This window comes from Micromys minutus, assembly GCF_963924665.1.
Source record: "Micromys minutus genome assembly, chromosome: 25".
NCBI classification, from domain to species: Eukaryota; Metazoa; Chordata; class Mammalia; order Rodentia; family Muridae; genus Micromys; species Micromys minutus.
This window is the reverse complement of record NC_137960.1, coordinates 22042849-22061026: the sequence shown is the minus strand read 5'-3', so window position 1 is coordinate 22061026 and position 18178 is coordinate 22042849. Positions and strand designations below refer to the sequence as shown.

The 18178-nt window shown below is 39.1% G+C and overlaps 1 protein-coding gene across 2 annotated transcripts in view; it reads right to left on the bottom strand.

The window, feature by feature from the left end:
• DDX50 (DExD-box helicase 50) overlaps positions 1–15650 on the bottom strand; it is a 31193-nt gene extending 15543 nt beyond the window's left edge. Inside the window, exons 1-8 of one of the 2 annotated variants that reach the window (XM_080938168.1) lie at positions 15462–15650; positions 11480–11767; positions 7886–7961; positions 7364–7542; positions 5390–5507; positions 5093–5278; positions 4509–4654; positions 361–510 (exon numbers count right to left, since the gene is read on the bottom strand). In XM_080938168.1, coding sequence (XP_080794294.1) covers positions 361–510; positions 4509–4654; positions 5093–5278; positions 5390–5507; positions 7364–7542; positions 7886–7961; positions 11480–11767; positions 15462–15548 — 1230 coding nt within the window. In that variant the 5' untranslated portion in view covers positions 15549–15650. The remainder of the gene's footprint in view (positions 1–360; positions 511–4508; positions 4655–5092; positions 5279–5389; positions 5508–7363; positions 7543–7885; positions 7962–11479; positions 11768–15461) is intronic. The other variant, XM_080938169.1, reaches the window with a different exon arrangement.
• Positions 15651–18178: the final 2528 nt, after the last annotated feature.

The window sequence follows — 18178 nt, the reverse complement described above, 5'->3', positions numbered from 1 at the left end:
TGAGCTTCCTTATTTGGGTGCTGGAAGTTGAACTTGGGTCCACTGAAGGAGCAGTATGTACTTTTAATGGTGGAGGGGTCTCTGCAGCGCCATACTATGACTTTTAAATTTCTTGGGGCTGGCTCAGTGGTATACTACTTGTCTAGAATGCAGAGAGTCCCATTTTGATCGTTAGCAGAAAGGAAAAACAAAACAAAACAAACCTATTATGACTTAATATATGAGAAAAAAGTTTGCTACAATGTCTATCTGAATTACTCTATTTTGAAAAGACTATCAATTTTAGTCTATAAAGAGCAATGTGCATTTTTGCCTAGAGATATGCCTCCATTATCTAGGAAAAGCATAAAGAAAGCTTACCTGCTTTATGTGTGGATTCATGGCCATTTCAGTAACATTCTTCTTAGTCTCACAGAAGATAATAGCTCTCCCTTCAGATCCACTGTAGACCTGAAGGACATCTCCAATAACTGCTGGTCTCTGAGACCAATGGCACTGGATAGCCAAATGCTTCAAGAAAAGGCAAAAACACCTATTTTATCAAAAATCTTTTAAAGAAACCTAGGGTGCAAGTCCAGCTGGCAGTGTGTGTGGCTGGCATAAATTCAGTCCTGAGTTAGAGCTCCAGCACTGTATAACCCAGGACTGGTGACACATACCTGGCCAATAATCTCAAGTCTCATAGTCTAAGAGTGAAACCCAGTCCCAAACAGATAGATGAGTGTAGGGGGGGTAACTAAATGGTAAACCATTTTACTAACATGCACAAGCTTTGGGGCCAATCCCTAGTGGCTGGAGAAAATAAAAATAAGTATTATTTCTTATTCACCTATGAAAAAGAGTCAGACACAAAGTATCATACTGTGTGTAATTACAATTATATGAACTATTCAGAGAAAAGATTAAATGTTGCCAGGGTCGACTAGGAAAAGGGCAGGATGGGGATGATTCACTAAGTTCCAGAGCTGCCTTTTAGGATAAGGAAGACAGAAGTGTGGTTATAGATCCTAAATATAACACTAAATGATACTGAATTATACATAAGACTGGGCCCTGGAGTCAATCTCAGCACCAAAACCTAAAACTAAAATAAAAGTCACAATAGACATATATGTAATTAAATATAGCATTAAGCCAGGTGTAATCCAGCCTCCCTGTCTGCTGTCTGGGCATTTAGGAGACTGAGATTGTTGAGCTCATTCCAGGGTACACAGCCAAATCCAACCCTAAAAGAAGATAAGGGGAGGAGGGTACAATTCAGGTGGAAGCAAAATATTAGTTTAAGGCAATCTTTAGCTACCTGTAAGTTCCAAGTCCCTGTCTCAAACAAAGCAAAAAATATAAAAATGAAAATAAAGTATTAGTAGATCTACATGCTAGATACATATACATGTAAGTATATTCACTATAAAATTCTTTTAACCTGTCCAAATGTTTACAAATTTCACACAATAAAAAGCAGGGAAAGGTTAAGTTACATTTTTTTTGTCATTCAGCTTATCTTTCATTTATTTAGTGTATGTGTTTGTACATAAGCACAAGCCACAGCATATATGGAGAGAACATGAGAAACAACTTGTGGAAGTCAGTTCTCTCTCTTATCATGCAGGTCCCAGGAATCAAATCCAGGTCATCATCAGGTTGGCTGCAAGCACCTTTTTACCCACTGGACCAGCTTATTGGTCCTATTATATGGGTATATGTAATTTTATTTATTTTTCAGATTTACCTATTTTTATTTTATGCATGTGGATATTTTGCCTGTCTGTATGTCTATACACCAAGTACACAATACAAAAAAAAACTCTGAGTGATCTCTCCAGTCCCCAGTTTTTGTTTTCATTAGGGATATTGTCTTACTAAGTAGCCCAGGAGGGCCTGGAACTGGCTACTCAGTAAAACAATAACCCTAACCTTGCTCCCCAAATTAAAGGAATACACCACCAAGGCTGGCTTATTTAAAAAAAAAAAAAAAAAAAGACCAAACCCACAATTTAACCAATATGTAAAGTAACATAGCAAAGACATTTAAGACTTTAAGATAAATCACCATTTTTTTTGTTGTTGTTGTTTTTGAAGAAAAAGTACAAAGTTGGAAGGAGGAGCAGACATGAAAGCACACCAGAAGTTCAAAACCAAGAACTAAGGCAGGATGACAAGACATGGACCAGCCTGGGCTACACACCAAGACACTGACCTAAAAACAAACATCTGGGGGCCGGGTAGTGGTGGCACACACCTCTACTTGGTCTACAAATCAAGTTCCAGGTCAGCCAGGGCTACACAAAGAAACCCTGTCTGGAAAACCAACCAAACAATGAATAGCTGGGTGTGGTGGTGCACACCTTCATAACCAGTACTAGGGAGGCAGAGGCAGACAACCTGATTCAAAGCCAGGCTGGTCCACAAAGGAGGTTCCAGACCAGACCAAGGTTACAAGTGAGATGCTTTCTCAAAAACAAAACAGGGCTGGGAAGATATCTCAGTAGTTAAAAAAGCATATTGTTCTACCAAAAGACCCTTGGTTTAGTTCCCAGCACCCATACAACCATCTAACTCCAAGTCTAGAAGATTTAATGCCACAGATGCAGGCAAAAACTCATACAAATAAAAGGTGTTTTAAGTATGTTGCAAACATGCCTGTAATCTTAAGACACGGGAGGTGAACTCAGAGTAGGGTGAGAGGATGTGGCTTAGTTAGGAGAGTGCTTATCCAGTGTGCATGAAGCCCTAGGTTCAATTCCCATAGACATAGTGCCACAGACACCTAGTGTAGCAACACTGGCCTATAATCCCGACACTTGGGAGATAAAAGCAGCAGGATCAGAAGTTAAAGGTCACCCACCCTCTGCTAACAAATAAGTTTGAAGCCAGCCTTAGATGCGTGATAATGGGAAGATGGTTGGTAATACTTGAAATGCAGGAGTGAAAAATATGAGGGGGATAAATCTGGTTAAAGCCTAGAAAATAGTATTAATCTGTTATGCCATTCAATCTCTAAATATGTTTGCAAACGTCTCAAATGATTCTTCACTGGTAATTTTACATTCTTATTGTAAAACCACTAACATTACAAAATACACAAACCTTTTGCTGACTATCTAGCACTGTAATGTCCCCTTTTCAAGAAATAATCATGTTGGTATTCATAATTTTTGAACTTACACATTATATATCAAATAAATCCATTTAGCATTCCATATATTTTTGATTTGTTGAGGTGCTAAGAATTACATATTTGGGGCTAGAGAGATGAGCTCAGCAGTTCAGAACACTGACTGCTCTTCCTGAGGTCCTGAGTTCAATTCCCAGAAACCATATGGTGGCTCACAACCATCTGAAATGGGATCCGACGCCCTCTTCTGGTGTGTCTGACAGCTGCAGTTTACATAAAATAAATAAATCTTTTAAAAAATTATGTCTATTTTAAAATAGTATGATTGCATATGTAGCAGTCTGCAATTTTTTTTTGTCATTTGTGGTGCTGGAACAGAGCCCACCTGACTTGGTTTTTATCACATCAATCAATTACTGTACATTGTTCTAACCATCTGTCTTGCCTAGCAAAGTGACATATATGCAGTATAAAATTATAGTCACAAATACTGCACGTAGCACCTCTAATTCTTTATTATAAACATTTTAAATTTTCCTCTCATGATATCACATTATTAAGCTTTCCCTCAGGTTTCTGCTTCTGGTATCTGTTTAGAAAAGCCTTCCCTGGCAACTCTCTCAAGCCCACACCCATCCTCAAGTATGTCCTACTTTCTTCTTGAGCACCTCTTTCCTTGTCCTGCTTCATTTTAGCTATCTTGATACTACTCAAAGGTTTGTTTTAATTATACTGATTGTGAGCACACGTGTGCATGTTTGCATACCACAGCTTATGTGTGGTGGTCAGGACAATTTGCAGAAGTCAGTTCTATCTGTTCATTATAGAAGTCTTGATTACTGAACCATCTCACAAGTCCCTGTAATAGTCTTTTCCCATGAATAAGAACGGCCTTCTGATGCACTGTTTTCTTCCTTCTCTCCTTTTTTGGATGTGTCACTGTTTTTGAGACAATTCTTCAGACTGTCACACTGTAATTCAGGCTAACCTGTACTCACTATGTAGCCTGTGCTGACTTCAACTTAATGGGATCCTCCTGGCTCAGTCTCCTACACATACACCATCATACCTGGCCTCTGGAGCAATAAACAATCCTGGCATGTTTCCACAGACATTAGGCCTCCCTGGTTCACACATTTACAACACTCCTATTATTCTATCTGCTTCTCAGTTTGAAACTACACATAACCTGTTTTTTTCCCTTTGAGAGTTGGGAATTGAACTTACGGCCTCATAAATGCTAACCAAGTGTTCTACCATTAAGCTATGTCTCTTACTAAGGGCAGAAAAAAAGGCTTAAAGAGGTACCTCAAACTTGACTTTAGCTTCATCAAATTTCAAAAGTAAACACCAATTCAAAAACTAAAATCTACATGCTGGCAAAGCTACTTACTTCCACAGTGGTTGCAGCTTTTTGAGTCATTTTTCCAACAAGGTCAACCTGTTCATATCTGGATTTCATGTATTTTTTTGCAACTTTGTATACCCACTGTGGGCAAGTTGCAGAAAAAAGTAAGGTCTGAGGATTGTCTTCTGAATCTTAAACAAACAAAAAGAATTCAAATGTTTTCTTAATGTCCCATGATGTAGCCAGCTTTTAAAAATCACCCCAAGCTTCAAAACAAAACAAAAAATGAAAAATTATAAACTTGGGAGAAGTTTTTAGCATACAAACTTCAATGCAACTATTAAACTTTCAAATGAAACAGAAAGAAAACAGAACTAGGAAGAAAAGAACTTAAGAACAGAAAGCCAAGAAATGGATAAAATGAGTTAGTAAGCCTACATGGAAGATTACAGAATAATCAAGAGAAGATTCAGAGCATGCTCTGTACTTTCTTTTTTAAAGAAAGGATACCAAATAGCTTTAATTTTGTTAGAATACCAGGAGAAAAGGTAACAAAAAATATGAAATGAATTCACAAGCTTTCATTAAAAAAAAAAGTTGCTAATACACTTATTTCACCTAGGACATACCAGTTTTGTAGGATTCATGAATGATATCTTCGACTTGTTCAGCAAAACCTAAATCTAACATTTGATCTACTTCATCAAGCACCACATGGCGCAGCTTTGAAAGATCCAAACGACCACTTTGCAGATGGTCTTTAATACGCCCTGGGGTCCCAACGAGGATGTCAATACCATTCCGAATTTGATTAACTGCAGGGAAAGAAACCAGGAATATGTTAAAGCAAATGTATGATTTTACATTATTTCTTTAGATTTAAAATTAGTCAATCCAACTTTGAACTATTGTATATATTTACTCACTCTGGCTTTGATATGATGTTCCACCATAAAAACACGCCACACTGAGTTTTCTAGTTATATCTTTGAAATCTTTGGCTACTTGATTTGCCAATTCCCTTGTTGGAGCCAAAACGAGTACCTGAGCAAAGTTTAAAAAAGAAAGATACACCTTTTCTAAAGACTGATGTAAACTCTACCTAAAAGGACATTTCTGTAATAATATATTTAAACTAAGAATCTCAACATTAACTTCATAAGCACTTAAAGGCAGAGTTGGGTGTATTCTTAATGACAAAACAATCATCTAGCATGCATAAACTGGGTTTTATCCCTAGCCCTAAGGCTTGGGGACAGAGAAAACAAATATAAACTAGAAAGGCTTATATTTACTGTAACATATTTTATCAGACTTCAAAAGATATTTTCCTGGTTGGAAATAGTTCAGTTGGCAAAGTATTTGCTTAGTATGCATGGTAATGTAGTCTTACAATCCTGAAGGCAAAAGGATTGTCTTTAATTATATGGTGACATCAAGGCCTGCCTGGTCTACATGAGACCCTATCTCAAAAGACAAACAGAATATAAAAGAACACTTAATGAGGTTCCCAAGTCTCTTAAGGTAATTTTCTCATCTCTCTCTATTCCTCCCCTTCACATTTACTTCCCTACAATACAGTTATGTATCTATAGACAGAGAATCAGTTAATGTACATTATCCTCTGAATGTCTAGTTCATATACTCAAATGTAAGGCAAGTCACTGTATTCTGTGGTACAGCTGATACAGAACAAATACTCAAAACATATTTGTCAAAGTAAAGATGGTTCATACACTGAGTGCTGGTGCTCTTTATGAAGTAGGAAATTTAATCAGTGAATTAGTGAATTTTGTCATGAAAAACAGAAGAGGTGGCATTAGTATCCCAATTTCATCAGAAACATGGAACATGAGTCACAGTGCGGTTGTAAGCCTTGCCCAAAAACCAATAGCTAGAATTGGTGAGGCCATGATCTCAGAAGCAGCTTCTAACAGACTAAGGCAGGTGCATGTATTTCCTATCTGCAGTACTTGCAATTGTGTAAAGATTACTGCATTACCTGCAAATTTCAACAACAAAAAGATTTATCCTGGAAACCAATACAGCCAACATGATAGTTGATCCTAAGCCAGTTTGATGTGATTCTACTCATATACATGTGAATCTGCTTTTATAGTGTAACATTAGGAATATTTAAAAGAACAAACATACCTGTTCAAATCATTATGATGACTTTTCTTCTTCACTGTTACAAACCTTAAAGTGCACACAGGTTCTAAAAATGTCAAATTTTAAACTAGAATTTTACTAGTTCCCTCTGTTGATTTTTACTATTTATAAGTTAAGACATATTTCTAATGCCTAATAACAGGATATCACGGATGTAATAGTCTTCACAAAAAGTCAATCTGTGAAATAATACTAAATATTTACTGAATCACAAAGTGAATACTTTGTTAGAAAATTCATTATTTAAAAGCAAAGTTCAGGGATGAAGAGAAAATTCACTAAGTATACTAAATATAACTACTTCTATAAGTTAAATTGACTTCATAATGCAAAGTTATGGAAAACATCTAAACATCCAGAGATAGTAAATTTGTGCTTACTAACTAATCTTTTTTAGCTTTGCTTACAATTTTTCTAACTGAAAAATAATCTTACTTTAGAAAATTAAGATCACTTTAGCAAATTTAACTTTATGAAAAAGGAGCCATAAATGGAAGGATATACTGACTTTGAACAGAGTGTAATTCTTTCAGGGTCTGGAGTATAACTCAGTTGGAGAGCATGAGCTTAGTATGCAAAAGGCCCTGGGTTTGATCCCAGCACCAAAAAAAAAAAAAAAAAAAAAAAAAAAAAACAAAAAAACAAAAAAACAAACCCAAAAGACTATACTATTGTTCCTGTCCCTTTTCATTAATGTTAAGAGCTTTTACTCTCTTAATAACCGTTACCTTTGGTGAGCGGCTTTTTTTAATTGTTTCTTGATTTCTTTGGAGCCTTTCAATCAAGGGTATGGCAAAAGAGAATGTCTTTCCTGTTCCTGTCCGGGCTTGAGCAATTAAATCTTTTCCTTCATATACAGGACCAAAGGTTTTAACTTGAATAGGAAAGAGATATGTTACCCCTCGACCTGTAAAATGAGATTTCATTAAAATTTGTGACTAGCATTAGGAAAAAATAAATTCATTTGAAAATGACAATCCTTATTCCTCCATGACTGCCTATAGCCACACTACTTAATAAGATTTACAGTTATTCCTACCCCAAACAGAAATTAAAATGAAATTGGTCTAATTTGACAAACACATGTAACTCTTTTAGTTAAAACAAGTCAGAATAAAGAAAAGAATGATGTAGAAATAACTGCAATTAAAAGGGGGCTATTTATCTTTGTATTCTCCTTTTTGTCAGAAAAGACACCAAAGTTATATAAAATCAGCAGCAGATTTCTAACAACATGAAACTCACAGTACCTTTCAAAAGCTTTATGGTCTCCTCAGAAATGGAGAAATTAGAGAAGGCTCCTTCCTTTTGCTCACGTGTTAGAGTCTGTCAAAATGAAACCAAAATTCTAAATAAGATAGCTTACACTACCTTTTAATCATTTTGAGGGGCAAAAAGGAGGCTTCTCAGACAGTGTCTAATATAATAGCCTGGGCTACTCTCAAACATGCTATGCAGCAAAGGATGGTTCGTAATTCTGAGTGCCTACACTTCTGGAATAAATACTGTGATCACAGCTGCACATGACTAAATATTTCTGTAAGTAGCAAACTTATTCTTTTATGTACACATACACACACACACACAAAATCACTATGTAGCCCTAACTGTTCTGGAATTTGCCAGGGTGGCCTCAAACTCTAGAGATCACCTGCCTCTGTTTTCCAAGTGTTAGAATTAAAAACATACACCACCATGCCCAGTCCCATTGAATATCTTCAAAAATAGATATTCATCCTTTAGTGTCTTTGAGGCAAGAAAGGGCATCAGGTCCCCTAGACTTACAGAACTTGAATAACAGGCAATGTGAGCTGACCAGTATGGGTGCTGAAAATTGAATATGGTCCTCTAGGAGCAGTATGTACTCTTTAACTACAAAGCCATTTTTCTACTCTCCCAAATTCATTCCAACCCCAAGACAGGATTTCACTGTGTAGCCTTAGCAATCCTGGAACTCACTCACTATGTAGACCAGGTTGAACTCGAACTCAGTGATTTACCTATCTCCCGGGTACTAGGATTTTGCTACCACACCTGGCTAGCCCTTTTTCTTTTTTGATTTTTTGATGGAATATGCTAGATGTCTTTACAACCTTATTCAGATGATCTTGCATAACCAGAAAAAGCTATTTCCACTATTGATTCATATCACACTATTACTGTTTATATGTGTGTGTGTGTGTATACATAGACACATATGTATAATTTTAATTGATTTGTTTTTGTTCTTTGAGACAGGATCTCTTTATACAGTCCTATAATTTGAATTTTTGGAACTTTAGCTATTTCCCATTTGTACAGGGGTAATGGACTAAGCTAAATTTAAATGCATAAGTTCCTAAAATTAAAACTGTCCTTAAGTTTCAATTTGAAAATAACCACAACAACAAAAAAATACCATCTACATGACTGTGACTATAGAGACTAATAAGGTATGCTCTAAGTAATAAAACTGGGATCTAAGACCCTCTTAAGGCATACATAGGGTACACATACATACCAGTAGGCAAGACACACATATAAAAAAATTTTTAAATAAGTCTTTTGCCAAGCATAGCGCCACACACCTTTAATCTCAGCACTTGGGAGGCAGAGATAGAGGCAAGTGGATCTCTGAATTTGAGAATCCAGACTGCAAAATGAGTGCCAGGACTGTTGCACTAAGAAACCCTGTCCCTAAAACTAAATTTTTTTTTTAAATTTTAAAAAAGGTCTTTTTAAAAATTGGAAAAATTACATAAATTGTTTTATAATTTCGCTTAGCAAAATACACTTAGTATCTTTCTTTTCTTTCCTTTTTTTTTTTAATCTGTTTTATGTGTATGAGTGCTTTCTCCTCATACACACCCAGAAGATGGCATTGGATCCCATTACAGATGATTGTGAGCCACCATGTGGTTGCTGGGAATTGAACTCAGGACCTCTGGAAGAACAATCAATGCTCTTAACCACTGAGCCATCTCTCCAGCCCCACTTAGTATCTTTCTAGCATTCTTATACACTCTCAGAATAGCTGTGTTCTAATGCATAGACAGCATATTTAACTAACTGTTCATTATTAGAATTTAGGCTATTTAAACTTTTTGCTATGATTAATATACTTAATTTATGTAGCTTTGTGCAAAGCATAATCATAAATTATTAAAAACAAAATTCCTGAAATCTAACATGATCAGAGCAAAATAACAACAATGGCTGCTTGAACTACAGCTAAGCACTTAAGAACAAATTCTGCTCTGGCAGAGGACCTGAGTTTAATTTGAAGTTCCCATGTCAGATGACTCACCAATACCTGTAACTACAAGTACTTCCCTGGATACCCACACCCATGCGCCTACACATGCGCACACACAACAGTTTAGTCTAATACACTGTCTTAAGCAAAATTTAAGAAACCCAGGAGCAATCTATACATTCTACTATAGCCAAACAGATTTATAGGCCCTTACTAACTTCAATTAACATTTGTGCTTCTTGACAAATAAATTTACAAGTAGAGAAGCACAGGATACCAATACAACAAGTCTTCCTACAATCATCCATGGATCTCACTGACCTTTGACTACCGCAGGGTATGATCCCTAATGAGGACTTAAATTACTATTACCAGATTTGAAGATTATATGTTTTTTTAATCAAAGAAAGAATTCAGGCACAATTGTGCATGCCTTTAATACCAGCACTCAGGAAGCAGAGGTTGAGTTCCCAGCATCCATGTGGCAGGTCAAAACCATCTGTAACTCCAGTTCCAGAAGTTTTTACACCCTCTTCTGGCCTTAGCAGGCATGAAAACTGCACGCAATACACTTACATACATACAAATAAAACATTCATACACTTAGGAGGAAAAAAATAGTTATTTTAAAAAGAAACTATTCTAAAAGATACAACAGATAAAAACCCAGCACAACTGGGCATGGTAGCACTCTGTCTCCAGAAATAAAACCAAAACTAACTAAATAACCAACCAACCAAACAAACAAACAAACAAATAAATAAATGCTCTTCATGGTGATAAGAACCTATAATCTCAGCACTTGGAAGGCAGTGCTAAAGAGGGTAAAAACTCCAAAGTTACCCTCAGCTACCTGGGAAGTCTGAGACTAGCCTGGGCTACTATAATGAGACCCCATCTCAAACAAATAAATAAACATAACTAAAGTAGGTCTTGAAGTAGAGTCTACTATACTTCCCAAAATTTAATATCCTGAGAAATTCTATCTCAATAAAGATAAAATAAAATAAGAAAGATAAAGTAAAATAAAATAAGAAAGAAAGATAAAATAAAAGAGGTGGGGGGTAACCGCAAGTTGGTTCAGTGAAAGGTAGCTGCTGCTAATCTTAACAACATGAGTTTGGGCTGGAGAGATGGCTCAGTGGTTAAGAGCACTGGCTGCTCTTCCAGAGGTCCTGAGTTCAATTCCTAGCAACCACATGGTGGCTTACAGCCATCTGTATGGGATCTGATGCTTCTTCTGCTGTGTCTAAAGACAGCAACAGTGTACTTACATATAATAAATAAATAAATAAATCTTTAAAAAAAAAAAAAAAAAAAAAAAAACATGAATTTGGATCCCTGGGACCTACATGGCAGAAGGAAAAATGACTCCTGCAAGTTATACTCTGACCTCTACACACAATATAAATGTTTATAAAACAGGCAGCACAATGAGAGAAACAAGGGCCAAAGGGAAAGACTTGGGTTTCAGCCATACTGAATCTATGGTTCAAATAAGAACACTAGCCACTAAGGAAGGAACAGCACATGATCAATTCTAATCAACTCACAGACCAAGGCAGCCTACATTTTAAAGACACCACATGCAACACAGGATGCTGTGTACCTCCTCTGCTTTATCACTTGATTTGTGAGAGTTTTCTGAGGATGACACTCGCTTTGACCTTTTCTCATACTCATCCACATCTCCATTTGGCAGGTCTTTTCTTCTTGACTTCTGGGATGGGGAAAGTTCATCTGAAAATCTAAGTCCTTCTTTGGTGTCTCCATTTAGCTTCTCTCTCACTTTAGCTTTTTTGGGCTTGGGAGCATCCAGGTCATCTGTAACACCATTTTCTCTTGTTTCTGTTCTCTCCTCTGATTCAGAATGGTGCCTTGACTTCCTTCTATCACTCTGTAGACAAAAAGAAACAGTGACAAGCTCTCCTTCTAGGATACTAAAGAAGCTCAAGTATGACTCCCAACCAGCTAAACTCAACCTACAATTACACCCAACACTCTACCTGCAAGAAATCCAGACTGGTTAGTAATGCTGAAGTCTGCATCTTACCTGCTTCTATTTTTCAAGATTCAGTCTCTAGAACATTTCTAATCCCATCCTAATATTTTTAGGACAGTTAAATAGTTCCTCCTCAGGAAAAGAACAAAGCCTTGAAATTATAAATTAAGATACAAATAAAAATGTCTAATATCTTCAAAAGGAAAAAAATGCATTGAGTACCTACCCATTATTGTGTAATGTTTTCGTCTTATCTTGTTTTAATCTTCATAACAACCCTATCAGGGAAGTACAGGTCCATAATCCCTTATCCGAAATTCCGAAATCCATAAAGCTCTGAAAACCGAAAGTGTTTTTGTAACTTATATGGAGATAGAACCTTATCTGATCTGAATTCACTTGATGGCAAAATTTAACTACAATGAATGTGAAGCAACTTACTATCTTTATTTATCCCATTTAGTATGACCATCCATACTTAACATTAAGGCTGCAGGTCCCCAACCCTTCTAAGGCATCTAGCTCCAATGATTTTGGATAAGGGATGGTGAACCTGTATTATCTTTGCCACTTTAAGATGAAGAAACAGAATTGATCCTAAAGGCTATTCTGCAGGTGGAAGTGGAAGGAATGGAATGCAGCCCTGTCTGACCTGAAAGTCTATGTTCTTTTCACAGCATGCATCTTCCTTCAATTATTTGTTGTTTCAAGACAGGAGCTTACATAGTGCAGAGTGGCCTGTAACACCTGACCTGCTTGCCTCCATCTCCAAGTGCATGGATCCCAGGCATGTACTAGCTAGTAGATATAGCTCTCCTTAAAAACAACTGATAGATTAAAGAAAATCAAATATCATTTATATAAACCAACTGTTAAACTTCCATGAAGAACTTTAACACTGAAAATTAAGACCATGTTTAACAGAACAACAACAACAAAAAGCCAAGCACTATTCTGTAACTTCAATTTTAAAATGCAAAATTAAGACTGTAAAGATGGCCCAGCGGTTAAGAGCACTAGCTCCTCTTCCAAAGTACTCAGGTTCAAACCAAGCACCCACATGGTAGCTCTAAGGGATATGACAGCTTCTTGTGGCCTCAGAGGGCAGGTCTACACATGGTACATAGACATACACAATGGCAAAATAACCATACACACTAAAAAAAAATTAGTTTTTAAAATACTAAACTGGAGGCAAGGTGTTTTTTTGTTTTTATAGACCACAAAAAATGATTTGGAAACTTGGTCCTTTAGAATCAATCATTTGCCTCAGTGCTATCTAGAAAGTTAGACAGCACTACTGCATTTCGCTAAAAACTACAAGCACCAAACTTTCACAATGCTGGAACTATTTTTGAAGTGCTTCAGCATAAATTTTTCATTCATAACTAGTTGAAAAAACTAAGTTAATATGTAATTTAAGATGTTCTACATCATTTGATCTTAACTGCACTAGCACAAAGCTCCCTATAAAAGTAAGTGCTATAGAAAACAAGATTATAGAGTCAGCCATGCAGTTTGGATTGCTTCAGGGCTCTGTGCTTTAGGGAGAAGATAGAGCAAGTCAATGTTGAGATCTCTATGTGCAAACCCTGCAGCATCCTAGAGTGCTAAGAACTAACATTACTTGTATATAATCCTCCTGTTTCCTGAGCTCTGCTGTCTTCTTTCTCTTAGCTCTCAACCTTCTTTAATGTTTCCGTCTCCTCACCCTTATGTAGAAGCTCAAGTCTGTGTCAACACACATTTCCAGTCTCTCTTTACTTTCATTCCTTCTCTAAGAACACAAATTCCCTATCTCAACAAATCCACACTAGAATTATTTCCATCTCAATGCCAGACTTAGTCTAATAATCTATTTCTGCTACTTAATATTCCATTCCATTTCCAAATGTCTATTTCTCTTTCATTAAGGGCAATCAACAAGTATAATATTTCTGAAGAATTCACAATGTGAAAGCTACCAACATATAAATAAGAACATAGTGAAATGTAGGAAAACACAAAGATACGATCACTTTCCTCAAGAATCTTTGGAAACTACTTCAGGATATATAAAGAAAAGCTAACTTTACAAGGAGCACATAAAAAGGCCAATCACAAAGATAACAGCAGAACTAGCCCTGGAAGGCAAATGAGATTACTGTACACTGGTACAGAAGCAGGATTTATGTGTGAAAGGAGAACTGAGTTTCTCAAGATGAACTAAATTTAAAATAACTGCTTGGAGATTACATTTATAATCTATCCTAGGAGCCTACAGTAGTAAAATTCAAAAAACTTTAATTCAAAAGGGCAAAGGGCTTCAGCTTGAGAAGACGAAAAGGTTCTAGGGATCACTGTGGATCACTGTGGTCATGACAGCACAATTCTACTACATTTAATGACATCAAGTTATACACTTAAAAACAGTATTAAAAAAAAATCCTTGGATTATAGTCCAGTTTAAACCCTAGCACTGAAAAACAGAACTCTCAAAATGTAAATTCCAAATTTAGTGCATTGTACAAAACCAGAAAAATGAGAGTTAAGAATAAAACTCAATGTTGGGCATTTGTCAAGCATGCCGGTGGCCCCACTTCAATGCCCACTGGGAAGGTGGTATAAAAGGGAAGGGAGTGTGGTAACTATAATTTAAAATTTACCTTGGTGGTAAGTCCTAGGGGTGTTCCCTCATCTCTAGCACTCTACAGAGTAAATATTTTATCAAGTGTCATCTTTCCCACAGTCATTTTCATCCTCCTCGGCTCTTTTTCTCCAGGTCAAATGTCTCCAGTAAAAATTTTACCTGTGCATTTTTCTTAGCACCTTAAGATCCTTTATTTCTCGGGATTTTTGGTTTTTTTCTTCCTTTTATTTATTTTTTTCAGATGGAGGTGGGGAGAGAGCCTTTACAAATTCCTCTACAGGCTCCTGGTGGGCAGGGACCATTTTGCATACTTAATTAGTTTAATCTCCTTGGTACTCAGCAAAGAGTCTGGCGCAATTAGCCTCAATAAATACCTGTGGATTGAAAATACTGACAGTAAAGGCTATTCATATTACAACCCCCACGAACTCCATCACAGCCAAACCCTGGTAAGCCTGGCTGTGACACTATTCCTTAAGCTTCTATTACCCAATCATGGAGGATTGTAACCCTAGGATAGCCTTCCCCGAGACTGCTTGCAGACACGACACCGCGACAGAGAAGCAACACATAGGCAAAGCCATCATCTTTCTCTCAACTCTTCGAAGGCCCTGGAAAACCAAATGAAAGGACTCGCCGCCGAAAAAAGGGAAAACGAGCAGATTCCACGGCGACGGGAGCTTAAGTCTGCCCATCTCTTGGGAGACATCCAGGCGCAAAGGCCGACGTCGGGCTCAAGTGCCACGGAAGCCGGGCCAAAGCCTAGATCCGTCCTCCTCCAGGTCCGCGAGTGTGGCGATGGGAATGGTCCCTGGGACCTCGGGGGGCCGAGCACAGCGAGGGGAAGCTGTCCCTCGGAAGCTCGCGCCCGGTCCTGACAGGTCGTCCCCTTCAGAGACCCGTCCCCTCCCCGCCCAGGCCAGCGCAGCCCGAGGGAGGCGCGGCCCAGCCGCAGCGCACCTTTTGCCGCTCCTTCCTCTGGCTCTCGGACTCTTCCAAGGGTGCCTCGAGCTCCATGATGTCTCCCCAGAGGAGTTTCCCGGGCATTACTGGCCGCCGCCACCGCCAGCCGGGTGAGGTGGCCACGACCACCTACGGCTACCGATAGCGTGAAAGGAAGCGGGGGGCTGGGCGGCCGCCGGCCAGGACCGTGCGTCACTTCCGGGCCACGCACCTCACAGCCGGAGCAAAGCAGCCCAAACTCTCTGGGAGGAAACACTCCCAGAAAGTCGCAGCCTCCCTCAGCCAATGAAAACGTGACTGGCCCCTATGGGCCCGCCCATGCTCTGAAGTGACAAGCTTCTCCAGTGCACGGGCCAATCTCCAGGAAGGACGCTCGCGCCCCCGACGCAGCACGAAGAATTCCAAGTGTCCCCCTCCCCCACTCGGAACACCTCCCTTCCCAGCATGCCCTGCAGCGCTCGAGCAGCCCCCTCACAGGCGGTGGGGAAAGAGGGGCTGACGCGCGACGCAGCGGCTCGTGGGCAAGCACGAGCTGAGGCCGGCGGGAGCGCCACGCGCCGTCCAGCCATTCGCCGCCGGAAACTGCAGCCATTGACCCCGCCCCCCGCAGTGGGTGGAGCGTTAGCTTGTAACGGCTTCCCGCTAGACGGGTGCCCTGGCATTAACGTTGAGGCGTCCTGGGGTCGACAGAGTCGCACGGGTGTGAAGTAGAGGGTCCGCCTCAGGGACGTTAGCCCCTTAAGCAGGCGTCAAGTTATGGCTTCATTTTAGTGCTCACGCACCCCAGAAGAAACAAGACCCACCCGAGAAGGGAATTTATTTGTCCAAAGTCAGTAGTGCATGTAAGACTTGAAAACTGATCAGAATCCGCGATGGGCACACCAGTCTCAGAGCTGTAATTTCCCAGAGTTGCAAGGCAACTGCTCGCTCCTATGAAACAGAATAGGGAAAATCCAAAGGAACCCAAGATAAGGAAAGCAAGTCCAATGTGTCTGACAGATTACCTGCTCCAAATAAATACATTTCATCTTAAAGTTCAGGATTAACCGCCTCTGAGTTACAAATTTATACGAAAGATATCAGTGTTGGCCAATTGACTTCTTGGTCTTTGTGTATAATTCACAAAGACTGGGCTCAACCCCCCAGTACCTCACAGACCAGGCAAACCTGCTACCAATTGAACAACATATTTCATTCCTGAGGGAAGATGACCCCAAAACCGAGATGTAGGTGCTGAAGCATTCTTGCAAACCACACAACAAAGTCTAGTGCTGCCGCCTTGTAATCTGAGCCTCAAACACGAGCCTTAGCAAAATTACATATGGCTACACGTCCTGAGTTCTAGGATTACACTTGAATTACCGGAATTGTGATAGCTTCTGGACTTCTGTGCACATAGGACTGGCTCAACATCAATGACTTTGTCTGAATGTAGTTTTATGGATTCAGTTCTGTAACACCCGGGTGTGTTCAAGGAATGGTAGAAAAAGGCTTTTTCCACAGGTTGGATGAATAGTTATGGGTCTCTACATCTAAATCTTTACAAATCTAAATCTCAATAGCTTTTCTAAGTCTTGTTTCCTCCTAGTTACACCCAGTTCTGCAGTGATACAACACTATGTCCCCACAAGGGAATATGCTGTGCATAGAAACAGATGATAGGGTGGAGAATGCCACATACACGGGGATAAAGGGAACAGATGCTATCTTGTGGTTGAAGGTCACACAAATGAAGTAAAGTTTTACCAACTCAGGATCTTATTTTTGGCATTTTTTTTTCCTCATGCCAAACCTCACAGCAAGGACTGAAAAGGAAGAACTGGATGCTATACTCAAAGTGACTGCTTCCCAAATGATGTTCTGTGATGACAAATGTAGCCTTTCTAAGCCCTAACAGCCTTAACCAATTCCTCTGATCTAGCCAGGAAGAGGAGGGTGAAGACCTAGGCATGAGTAACTTGTCCAAGGAGTAGAGGCTTTAATCAATTAGGAAGCATAGGAACAGGAACTATAATTTTAAAACTCAAAAGACTTACATCTGATCATGTGATTTGAAACCAAGGGGGATTAAAACAACATATCATTTTTCTCATTGCTGGGACAAAGTACCTGAGAAGGGACTTAAGCATTTTATTTTGAGTCATGTTGGCTCATAGCTGGAGGCTACGGTCCCTCATGTCAAGCAAGCTTATGGCAACGGACTTATGAGGCAGCTGGTCACATTTCATCTACTAGAAACAGATGGATGGTGGCACCCACCTAGCCTCTATTCATTTAGTCTGGTCTTCCCACTTGAATTAACCAGATAAAGGCGACCCCTCCCTCACAGACTGCCCAGACATTTTCCTCTTGGGTGATTCTAGAGCCTGGTAGTTGACTATCAATATTAACCACCATTTTGGGAGTTTCCAGTCCATGGAATCAAGTGATCCCCCTGCTCCAGCCTGCAACTACAGGCACGAACCATGGCACCTAGTTTCAAATGCACCAATCAGAACATCTTTATTTTCCAAATATTTTTTTTTTAATTTGGATTAGCTAGAACTTTACCATTTACCATTTAGCCTTAGCTGACCTGGAACTTGTTACGCAGAAGCTACCTGACTTCCAACTCACAGAGCTGTGCTTGCTTCTGCCCCCCTAGTACTAGGATCGGGGAAAAAAAGGCATGTGCCACAATACCCAGTTTTGTGTTTGGTTTACATTATTTTGTG